Source organism: Marmota monax, unplaced genomic scaffold (genome assembly GCF_021218885.2).
Source record: "Marmota monax isolate L192 unplaced genomic scaffold, Marmota_monax_Labrador192_F-V1.1 WCK01_AAM20220418_F8-fsc00096, whole genome shotgun sequence".
Classification (NCBI taxonomy): Eukaryota; Metazoa; Chordata; class Mammalia; order Rodentia; family Sciuridae; genus Marmota; species Marmota monax.
The window spans coordinates 980,210-992,864 of record NW_026695236.1 but is presented as its reverse complement, the minus strand read 5'-3'; the positions used below and the strand labels follow the sequence as shown (position 1 = coordinate 992,864).

General features: G+C 34.1%; 1 protein-coding gene across 2 annotated transcripts in view; it reads left to right on the top strand.

The window, feature by feature from the left end:
• The window catches only part of Naalad2 (N-acetylated alpha-linked acidic dipeptidase 2), a 48,795-nt gene that overhangs the window by 13,756 nt on the left and 22,384 nt on the right, over positions 1–12,655 (top strand). For both annotated transcript variants that reach the window (XM_046439381.2, XM_046439380.2), the window contains exons 5-7: positions 5,941–6,066; positions 7,040–7,226; positions 9,893–9,986. In XM_046439381.2, the coding sequence (XP_046295337.1) occupies positions 5,941–6,066; positions 7,040–7,226; positions 9,893–9,986 (407 nt within the window). The remainder of the gene's footprint in view (positions 1–5,940; positions 6,067–7,039; positions 7,227–9,892; positions 9,987–12,655) is intronic.

The window sequence follows — 12,655 nt, the reverse complement described above, 5'->3', positions numbered from 1 at the left end:
GGAGACATTCAAACCACAGCAATGAGAAAGCTAAACTGGAAAAGATTCAAAATAATTTTTTAGTAACTCAAAATGTTCTGTCTCCTAATATAATGTTTAACATTAAGTAAATTTAATTTTGGATGTTTCAAGTTTGTGGTACTTATGACAAATTTACAAGTTCCTCATTGGCAGTTAGGTATATTGTGTTATCACTCAATAGAAAGGTAAAGGCTTGACTGTCATTGGAAATGTCCTAAATAAAATGTTTGCACTTAGAATTGAACTGACATTGTAAAATCTTTACCAATCAGTTAGGATTTGCAACAAAAACATAAGGATATGTCATAAGCATAGCAGAAGCATATGCTTGTATTCCCAGCTACATGGGAGGTTGAGACAGGAGGGTCTCTTGAGCCCAGGGGTTCAAGACCAGTCTGGAAAACAGCAAGACACTGTCAAAAAGATATAAGGATGATTTAATGTCAGGCAATGTCATATTTTTATTATTTTAAAAATATTATTTCTATGATTTTCAAATGAATTTGATTTGACAATTTATTTTTAATTTTAAAACTTCACAGAACAGAACATTTTCTATTAGTTAGATGAGATTTATTTCAAATGAACATTATGCTTAATGATATAATTAACATTATACTTAATGATAGATTATTGAAAAAATTCTATGTAAAATTGAGCCATAATAAAGATGCTTTCAATCATTGAAATTACTTCATAATTGACAGGAGATAGAAATAGAGGGTAAAACAGTTGTCAATGAAAATACAGTATATTTTAGATCTTAGGTTTGTTACAGTTGCTTAGATTTATTCTCCAGGTTAAACCACTCTATTATTGTGAATACATGTGCAGATCCTTTATTTATTTTAGTTTGTTTTCACTTCAAATCTTATTCTCAATCCCATTCTTCTTCTCCACTCTAATGTATTTGTGTCCTTAGTTATGTGTGTGTTCTTGGAACTATATGGCTTTGTATGTGTTGGAGGTATTTGCAATTTACATAAATCACATTATACTTTAGGACTTATTTGATTTGTTTCTACTTTCAAAAGTTCTTTCAAAATTTGTTTTTGCCTATGTCAGAGTAGTTAAAAGATTTTCACTGTTACATATTATTTTATCTTATGTGGGCACCAGAAGTGACACTCATTCTCTTAGTGACAAATATATAATTTGTCTCTAAACTCCCTTTATCCCAAACATTGTCACAGTGAATGGTCTCGGACATGTCTAGATACAGGCCTATGAGAGTTTCTCTGTGCACAATAACAAGAAAACTGTGAAGCCAGGTGTGGTGGCACTGGCCTGTAATCCCAGTGGCTCAGGAGGCTGAGGCAGGAAGATTGTGAGTTCAAAGCCAGCCTCAGCGAGTCGCTATGCAACTCAATGAGACCCTATCTCTAAATAAAATACTAAATAGGGCTGGGGATGTGGCTTAGTGGTTGAATGACCCTGAGTTCAATCCCCTGCCCCCCTCAAAAAAAACAAAACACTGTGAAATTTATTGAAAAATGAAACTGTTATGTAGAAAATACAGATTGTGCTTCCAGATGGGAAGACAGGATATTATGAGGAGAATATTACATCCAGATTTCTGGGTTGTAGGAAATAATTAATTTCTCCAGGCCTATCCTAAGCACTTTATGTCCTCACTCACAGTGTATGAATGTTTCTCTTTCCTAAAATGGATGTATAAACTTTAACATCTCAATTTTGCCCATATAACTGTTCGATTTTGTTAAAGTTTTAGTTAACATTTCTTTGATTACAAATGAGATTGCTCTTCTCTAAACATACATATTTATTAACTAATCTTTTTTCACTTTTGAAAGCATTATTATATATTTTTATGTTGAATTTCTGAGCTTTTTATTTTTATGGGTTTCTTGAATATTTTAATTATTCATCCCATAATGATTTTAGATATTGCATATATCTTCTAATTTTTTGGCTCTTTGTTATTTTATCTATGTTGTACCTGGTTGAAAAGAAATCTCATTTTTGATACTGTCAAATTATTCTCCACATATTTTTGTGCTTCAGGCCTTTTAAAATTAATTACCTCCATTATTTATAATGATATATCTGCAAAACCAAAATATACAAAAATCTGAACTAATAAATCTTCATTTAAAAATAATTTTACCAGATCAGAGTTAAATATATAAGGAAAAATTACATATAATAGCAGAATACATAATGAAGAAACTTAATTTGAAATAACTATGAAATAAGTATACTTCCAAAATCTTATCAGATAGATGAGTGTGAAGCAGTTAAAGAACGCTGTGAAATGTATTTAACAGTAAAAAGATTATGTAGAAGAAACAGATTATGCTTTGTATGGGAAGGCAGGACACTGTAAGTAGGATATTATACCAGATTAATTTATACCAGAATAACTTAATTATTCACAGATTTATTCATAGATTTATCATATAAGCACTGAAAATCCACCAAACAATTTTTGAACTTTGACATGATTATTCTACTCATAAGAAATTGTCATAAAAATTATTATCACTTATTTCTTTCAGGCATGCTTAAATTCTTCTAGATTAACAGCAGGATAAATGGAGTCTGTTATTCTGTTTAGAGACATAATTTACAATTAAATTAAACTATCAGATGTGCTTGCTGGCTTTTGCACTTTGCTGGATCATATGTAACCCAGTAGGAAGAGTCTTAATTCACTTTAAATTGTGTCTATATGTATGTGTGTATAAGATTTCACTGTTGTTATCTTTGAATGTATATTTTAATCATCTAGTTTCTGCTTTAGTCTGTTTGAAATTTGACATGTCCATAAAGTATAGTAACCTAAAACATAATCCAGTGGCTCTCAAACTTCAGTGCGTGTCATAACAGTTTGTGACAAAGATTCTGTTCCCACCCTGGGTTTGAATAGATCTGGGCTGGAGCCTGATTTGTCTTGGTCCTAGGTGATGCTGTCACTGAATGCTCCAGAACCACACTTTGCCTCTCAATTCTGCTCCACAAACAAGGGTGGGGAGATGGATACTCAGAGGAAACAGGGAAAACCTGAAGCCAACAGTGCAAGATTGCATTTATTCACAGGCACAGAACAATGCTACAGTGTAAATTATAAGAAGGTCATTGTTTGAAAACAAGGCTTTTTTCTAACCAACAGTGACAGCCCGCATTTGAGAAAGGTTGGGAGGGAATATCTATCAGACTTGTTTTCATTTTCAAAGTTTACTGTCACTTTCAAACTAATGTTTTCTCTAATATCTTCTTCATAATAATTTGTTATGGAAAGACTGGCAATTTATCAACAAATTTCCACCATTGAGTGATATTTAAAGGAACAGTCTCCCCAAAGTTGGTGGTGTTAAGGATAAATTTCAAGTAGAATAATTAACACTGTTTTTCTTTTTCCTAAAATAAAATGGTTTAATGGCTTTTTAGCCACAGTTGAAATAGAATAAGAGCATACTCTAGAAAACTCTTTTAACAATTATAAGCCAGACATATAGTGCTGTCTTTAGAAATGCATACATATTTTATTGGTTTTAGGAAGAAATATAATAACTTAAAGAATTCCTCTTATAAAAGCAAAGATTTTCATGTCACCTTTTCAATTAGCTTTTTCCCATTTTGTTTAAAATTGCACCTATATGAGTACTAATTCACTGTTTGATTACTATAACTTTTAAATTTTTCTATAGAATTTATCACCTTTTAATATGTCATATAATTTGTTTAGATATTAAATTTAATGTTTATTGTCTTTTTATCTTCTTCCATCCACACTTTTGTGAGTTGCTTCAAGGGCAGAGATTGCTGTACCATGGCACATAATTATTTCTTCAACAAATCTGTCAACTAATTCTTAACAATCAGCTGGGAAGCAACTATTTTAGTATTTGATATAAATTGATTGTGTATATGCTATGATAAATGTAGTCAAAAAGGAAAATTAGAAACACCATAAAAGTATAGGATGTAGGAAATCATTTGGGACAGTGTCTTTAAACTGGGGTGTGCAAAAGCTTTTCAGGTGTAGGCATGTGTTTGTTTTAAGGAAATATATTTTCAGATCAGCAATTGCCCAGTGTACTTCTATGTGAAATTGAGTACTAGCCTATGTGGTGAGGTCCTGTTGCTACTCTGGCCCTACCTTCCTATTTATAATCATTTTTCTCTTGTGTTACAAATGAAAGACATCCTCTACCCATATCCTCAAAAAAAAGAAACATAAATGAAGTATTTCTCTGCATTGTAAGACTCGCTGGGGCTACAAAGAAATCAACAATTGGAAGTGTTACTTTCTGTGTTGAGATAGCAAACAATTCTAACAATTAGGTAATAGATCATTTTGCAAATTAAATGGTTTGCAGATCTAACAAAATAAAGGTGAATCCAATTCAATTTCTAGCTGATATCATTAAAAGTAAAGTGTATGATAAATCAGCATTTGGTTTTGGGATTGTACCATGGATGAAGTTTGTATTATGTAGTGACAGTTCTGTAACAAAACTGTTTACTTTCTTATCCAAGGTTTCTCAGAAATTATATGTGGACATAGGAAATGTGAATAGAACTTTGTTGATCTCTGTCTCATTCTAGCAATAACTAATTCACCCATAGATTTTTAAGATAAAGCTTTGTCATACCATTATTTTCATTGAGGTGCATATCTATTTAAATCTTGTGTACTTGTACTACTTAGAAATATTTATGATGATGTTTTTACTAAATCTAATGTACTAGATGACAAGTAAGGAGTATTCTTGTGAAATCAATACCTGTGGCAGGACAGAAAGAGAAGCTGGATTAGGCAGAGGGAGAATCACACTGCAGTGCTAGCTCAAGGGCAGTCTTGACTAACCCTATGCAGAGCTCCAGAAAACCCCTTTGGAATTGTCTTTGATTAGACAGAGGTATTCAAGTATATGCTTACACCAATCATCCACTGAATGTGTAACAACCCCAAAAGCAACATGACCTCACAAAGTGGCCATCTGCAGCTGAGGCAGTCCCTGAAGGTTTGACAGCTGAAGGCTCTCCGCAGGCAGGGAATCTTCCCTGCAGCTGAAGCAAGATAGTCTTCACTGAAGGGGAATCACAGCAAATACAGTTTACTTCAGAGTGAAATGCTGAAGGGAAAGGGGCACAAAACACAAGATCAAGAAGAAAAACGAATGATGGAGTCCTAACACTAGAGTATGTCCATGTCTTTCTTTAAGTAGATGATGTTGAATAGTAAATAACTGTATATTTATTTAAATTCCATTGGGTACATAGAAAATTATGTAAGTTGCTTCTAAAATATTAATGTTTATATTATATTATAATATTCTCTGCAGATACTTGAAAAAATTTTAGATGTCCATGTTAAATATATGAATAAGTACATTCCTTTTCAAAGTCAATTTTGTGACTAGAGTACCAAAGTAAAACAAAAAAAGGTTGGAAGATCACTGATTTAACCTAACAGTTTATTTTACAAATCAGAATGTTGAGACTCCAAGATGTCTTGCACATAATTATCCTAAGAACTGAACCCAATGACACAAGCCATTTTCCTCCTGGTAGTTGTGAAGACCCATTATGTTATTATTTGTGAACACAATTCTGAAGAGAGTAAAGCTGTCATCAAGGGCTCCTTTAGCTAGGGTGCCTTATCCTTGGACTGCATGCAGCAGTGTGTATATTTATATGTGTTTTTCCAGGGCAGTATTTTTATATGTTCTGAAAAAAAGACATAAAAACAAATATTATTTTTAATTTGTATGTCTCTAGCCCAAATTAGCTTCAACTGAAATTCACTTCTCCTTGTGTGTCTTATTTAATGCTCATATTTTTTTCTGATCCTTTTGCATGTTCTTGATTCTTTCCTTTTTCAAAGATATTGAATATCCCTCATGCAGGAAACCTGTATATTTTATAATAAATTATTCTTGATCTCAACAGGGGGATCTAGTATATGTTAACTATGCACGAACGGAAGACTTCTTTAAACTGGAGAGGGACATGAAAATCAATTGCTCTGGAAAGATTGTGATTGCCAGATATGGGAAAGTTTTCAGAGGAAATAAGGTAATATCATCTCTTTCCTTTTCCTCCAATATGAAAAGGTATAATACAATATATCTAAAATCTCCTTACAACCTTTTGAAGACTATGATCCTCTTACATTCTATAAATGTCCACCTTACAGGGAGGACATACTTACTAGCTTATGGGAAGTGGTTTTAAACTAGGCCACTGGAATTGGCCAGTGTTTAGCCAGGGTGAGCCGAATAGATTTTTCTGTACTTGCAAGTTACCCCTGTGGCCTACTTAGAAATGCATACTAGATTTGTTGTTTCAGTATTTTTGTTTTAAATATTACATCTAAAAATATTTACTGGGCTGGGGATGTGGCTCAAGCGGTAGCGCGCTCGCCTGGCATGCGTGCGGCCCGGGTTCGATCCTCAGCACCACATACAAACAAAGATGTTGTGTCCGCCAAATACTAAAAAATAAATATTAAAAAAAAATTCTCTCTCTCTCTACCTCTATCTCTCTCACTCTCTCTAAAAAAAAAAAATAAATAAAATAAAAATAAAAATATTTACTGAAATAAATTTAATATACATTGTTATTATAGATATTAAGAGAAAATAAAATTCACATAGTAGTTTTAAATTAATGTTACTTGACTTTTTAATTTTTAAAATTTTTTTTTGGAAAATAAATTAAAAAATATTCTCTTTCAACTATAGAACTAGGAGGAATCTGCCCGAGGAGTCTACTTGCTCTATATACTTCCAGAGCATCAAAAGGAAACACCAAGTACTCACTACTAGTATCTGGGTATTTTCCAAATCTGTTCTGAGAACTGATACATTTTTAGAACCTGAAGTAGAAAAAAGAAAAACTACATCTCTGAATAAGTTCTTTGTTGTAAGCCTAATGAGAAAGGCTTGAACATAAAGCTCAGTTACTCATTTACGTATAGTTTTGAAAATTGTTACTACCAAATCTGGGGCAACCAATTAACATAAGTGAAGTACACTCTATTTCCTAGGTTAAAAACGCCCAGCTGGCAGGGGCCAAAGCCATCATTCTGTACTCAGACCCCGCAGACTATTTTGTTCCTGGTGTACAGTCCTATCCAGATGGTTGGAATCTTCCTGGAGGTGGTGTCCAGCGCGGAAATGTCTTAAATCTTAATGGTGCAGGGGACCCTCTCACCCCTGGCTACCCAGCAAATGGTGAGTGATAAGGCCTCAGTCATTACAGGACACTTAGCCACATTTTAAAGTGATTTTATTTAAGGATTTTCTTTGACACAAAGGACTGAGAAAAAAAAAAAATATATATATATATATATATATATATATATATATTTAAATTTTATCTAGGAATGAGAGAGTTTCTGAAAATTATTGGTTCAGCTTCCTTATTTATTATTTGAAATCCTTGTGACTAATAGGTTTTGGAATTCAGACTTCCAATTGTTTAAAAAGTAACATGGTACATATACCATATAATTCATAACACTTACTTGGGAGGCTGGAACAGAACACCAGAAACCAGTATATAAACAATATTTGCATCAAACTCTATGAATGCTGATTCTAAGTGGGGTAAATATGGAATATAAATAGACTCATCTGCTCAAGTGAGTTTTGCTATCAAATAAGTTCAGGCTATATTGGTTTTATTGTCAAGTACATTTACCCTAAATTCATAGTTCGCACAGATTTTTTTTTTTTTTTTTTTTTGCTTTTACCATTGACCAGAGATAAGGAGAAGAGAAAATTTTATAACATCTTTAAATGACAAGATAGAATCTAGAACCCCTGAAAGACACCTATCTTTTTAAAAAAATATTTTTGTTAGTTGTAGGTGGACACAATACCTTTTATTTTATTTATTTTTATGGGGTGCTGAGGACCGAACCCAGGGTCTCACACATGCTAGGTGAGCACACTACCACTGAGCTATGACCCCAGCCCAAGACACTTGTCTCTGTTGCTGCATGATGATAGCAGTGATGGATGTGAAGGAGTATCTCCTACATGCCAGCACTATACATGCCTCAACAACCCCGAAAGCCAGGAGGCATTATCTCTGTTGGCAGGGGAGGAAACTGTGACTAGAAGAGGTAAGCTGTCTGCAAGAGATAAACAACTACTTAGCAGGGAGTGGGATTCTAATTCAGGTACTCTGGCTGCAGAGTCTGTGTACTTGTGCTGAAATGCCACCTTGTAAAACATTAATAAAAGGAGCTCAATTATTTTAGGTGTACTCAACTATCTGAACATGTTTACAAAAATATGTAATCATTTAGTTCAGGTAGTTGCGAATTAACTAAATTTGTGTAATTTGCATAAATTAGTTGGCCAAGCATCTTTGTCATTTACATATTTACTCTTCATCTGGGTTTTCCATCAAATCCTGGATTCCTCTGAAGCTTATGTACTGTTTTGCTTTGTAAGTCTTCTGAGAATATGGTACATTGTCATAGATTCTTTGCTTTTAAAAAAAAAAAAAATACACATTACCATATAGTAAAACCATATGAATCTGCCTAAGGTTTTTCCACCTTTTTATTCTCAAGTTTAAAAAAATGTAACTTCTTCCAAATAAAATGAGATTAACTGGAATGTTTCTGTTGATTATCTTCACATTAAAATGATGGGATTTTGGGGGGAACCCATGTTATCTTTGGAAGCTAGCATTTATTCAACCCCTTTGGTGCCTTTAAGTTTACCACTTCCTTTTAATTTTAGTTTCTACTATGGAATAGTTCTAACATATCCAAAGCAAAGATAGTCACCAACATATTGTCAACTTTGTTTCATCTACCTATCACCCCCCTTTTGTTGAAAACATTGCCCCCTACACAGCATGTCATTATGTCATTCTGCCCAAGAGAATAATAAGTTTTTGAGATGAAGTTTCTTATTAGATAATTTCAAAACCTGGTGGGGGGGAGGGGAAGGAAAACACAGACCTAATTTGTCTTAAGCCTGAATAAATGTCATAATATTATTTTGCAGTAAAATTTATATGCAATAAAATGCATAGATCTTAAATTCAGTTCAATGTATTTTTCTATTTTAAATTTTGTTTTTGCAGCACTGGGAATTGAATGCAGGGTCTTATGGTCTGGTTCATGTGCTAGGCAAGCACCCTATACTGAACCATGTCTCCAACTCCAGTTCAATGAACTTTGAAAATTGTATGCATTCATGTCACCCAAAATTAAAGGACATTTTTATGATGTTCAGAGGGTTCTCCTATGCTCTTTCCCAGTCAATTTGCACTTCATCCCCCCAAAGCAACCACATTTTGATATCTAGCATTGCACATTAGTTTGCCTCATTTTGATGTTCATATAAATGGAATCAGACAGTAGATGCTCTTTTTTGTCTCACATATTTCTCTCAGTATAATGATTTGAGATTTTCCATATTATTTTGCATAACAGTAATGTTTTCCTTTTAACAACAGAATAGCATTCTATTGTTGGATTATACAAGAATTATTTATTCTCCTGTGGTCAGAAATTTGTTAGATGATGTAAATGTGGCTGATTTAAACAATTTTGTAAGGTTTTTTTTTTGCACATTTGTTTTCATCTTTTTAAGGTAAATACCTAGCAGTGGAATTGCTGTGCCATAGTGCACATTTCTGCTTAAGGTCCCTTTCAAAAGAATTATCCCAAATCATTGTCTAATTTATACTCTTAAAAGCAATGTAGGAGAGTTTAGTTGCTTTATGTTCTTGCTAACATTTGGAATTATCAGTTTTCTTTAACGAATTCCAATAGATCAAAATGAGAATGTGTTCAATATGATTTATAGAGATCCACTTGAAAGGAATTGAGTTTTTATTGGAAATGTGTTTCTTTTTGTTGTTGTTGTTTCAGAATATGCTTATAGGCATGATATTACAGAAGCTGTTGGTCTTCCAAATATTCCTGTTCATCCAATTGGATACTATGATGCACAAAGACTCCTTGAGTAAGTTTGCAAGAATAAATAATTGACTACTTGGGTATTTCCCATGATTGGTAGTTTTATCTTCACTTTTTTTTTCTGTATTGATTGTCTCTGAGATGGGTAGCACATGTGATTGTATCATGATTTTATAGAATAATGGTTTTGTTCTGGAATTTACATTATATGATTTATATTATATGATTATCCAATGTTTGCCAGTCACCTAAAGGAGCCTTTCTGATCTCTAACTGCAGGGAGCATAATTGATCAATTGCTCTAGCCATTATGCTTTGAAATCTACTGCTGAGTGTGGTAGGGTGCTTAGACAGACTCGTTCTGGAACCACAGGACTCCTCAGATATGAAACTTTAACTTGAGGACCTGTTGATAATTAACTCAAATAGAAGCTGCACCATGGCCCCATCTTCCTCTTCTTCCTTCCCTTTCTCCTTTACTTTGCATCAGATCTGCACCACAGTCTGCTGACTTTATGAGGTTTCCCTAGCTCCCATTTTGCCCCTAGTAAATCATAGTCTTTTCCCCTAATAAATCTCTTACTCATCTGTGTTGTTTATTTCTTTTTTCTTGAAGGACCCAGAATAAAATCAAGTGAGAAATACTTCCATTGTGTTTTTATTCTCTTCCCTTTCTTTCTCTGCTTTCATTATTGAATATTCTTCAAATATGTTACTGTCTAGCCTAGCATTGGAAAGCTTTCCCCTTTCTTGCCCCATTTTTTATTTCCCATCTGAATGTCCCTTCTTTCCTTTTAGGAAAGGAGATGCCACTGATTTTTCTGAAAGTGAAGTTGGTAAAGACCAAAACATCTGGCCAGTTTGTCCTTTTTCTTCTTTGAGTACAAAGCATTCTTACTCCTTGTATTCTAGCAGCTATGAGAAAGCGTTTTATGACCTAGCACGCAAGGCCCTCATTTATATAGGTGACCAGGCTGATATCTGGAGATTTGGAGGTATGTGTCCAATTTAAGAGGAGGTTAAGGAAGTACCCTGGGTTTGTTTTGTTTTTCCTTTTGGCCCATGTTTTAGTTAGCTTTTTATTTTTTTGCTGCAGTAACCAAAGGACCTGATGAGAACAATTATAGGAGGAAAAGTTTATTTGGGGACTCAGTCTCAGTCCATAGATTGCTGGCTCCATTCCTTGGGGCTTGAGGCAGAATATCATGGAGAAAGGGTATGGCAGAGGAAAGTGGTCCAGGACTTCATATGGGGAAGGAGGGAGGGAGGAAGGGGAAGGAGAGAGCGAGAGAGAAGGAGAACGGGGTGGGGGATGGGGGTGGGGGAGAGAGAGAGAGAGAGAGAGAAGGCAGAAAAATCACACTCTGCTTAACAAGGACAGAATGGGAAGGCTGACCCCAGGGACCAACCCCTATCTAGCCACACCTTAATCCCTTCCAGGGATTAACAGTTACTACCCAGTTAATTCCTATCAGTGGATTAATTCACTAATAGGTTAAACCTCTTATAACCCCCAAAATCCATCTCTAAACTTTATCCCATTTTTTTCACACATGAATTTTTGGGGGTACACCTAACATCTAAACCATAACAGGGCTTTAACTCTGTCACATCAGTTATGATTTAGGATCACGTACAATTTTTGAGTACAGTATGAACTATGGATTTATCTAAACATATTAATAAATAAAATCTAAGTGTTTATGAATTTAGACAGTAACATTAAGTAAGCATAACTTGTAATATTCTATAATCAAAATAAAACTTCAACAATCAATAAGTAGTCAAATATGTTACTGACTATGGTAGTAAATGAAGTCACTAATAGATACAAGAATATTGTATAATATTTAATGATATGGAACATGTTTGTGATACACTATTGAGTTAAAAAGGAAAATTTCAAATCAATGTATAAGATGGTCCAAGTTATATAAAAGTTTAAAAATGAACCCATTTTGTGTTTGTAATTAGGGAAAGAATGCATGAAACTGTTTCTGAAAGCTCAATCCTGGTCCATGATGCCCATCCAATAATGAGGGACACGGTTTTGAGAAAAAGGAAAAATAAAGTTTATTGCTTTGCTAGCAAAGGAAAGGAGAAACACAGGGGACTCCTGTCCCAGACACTGATTCTGCCCATCTGTAGGGACAGAGGGCTTTTAAAGAGGTGATTCAAAAGTTACAGTCCACATGTTCTCTGTTGGAGTTGTAATTCACTTGTTAATTTGGAATATAATAATTTCTGAGATCTTCTGTCTCATTTACACACTCCTGCCAACAGGAATTTTAGTTGCATTTAGCAGGAGGCTAAATCATCTTCCCAGGAACCAAGTTCCAGTACTTTTCAAGCTTCTCTCTTAGGTACCTTAATCATACTCCAGCCAGACTTGTCACTAAGCCTTACACTTGCTCCATAGTTCTCTGCCTTCATGCCTCTCTATATTATATCTTGTCCCTGGAGTGCCTTTTCCTTCACCTTCCCATTCCTACATCTTGCTTATCCTTTAAAATACAACAAAGTGAAATCTCCTTTAGAAAGTTGTTCCTGATCCAACAAGTTGCATTAATCCTTTTTGTGCTTATTTTGTAAAACTCTGTATATTATCTGTCATGTTCTATTTCATATCATAGTTGGTTTTATATGTACCACCTTATGAGTGACTTGGGAACTTATTGGTGGAATGATCATGTGTTATACCTAGTTACATTCCTT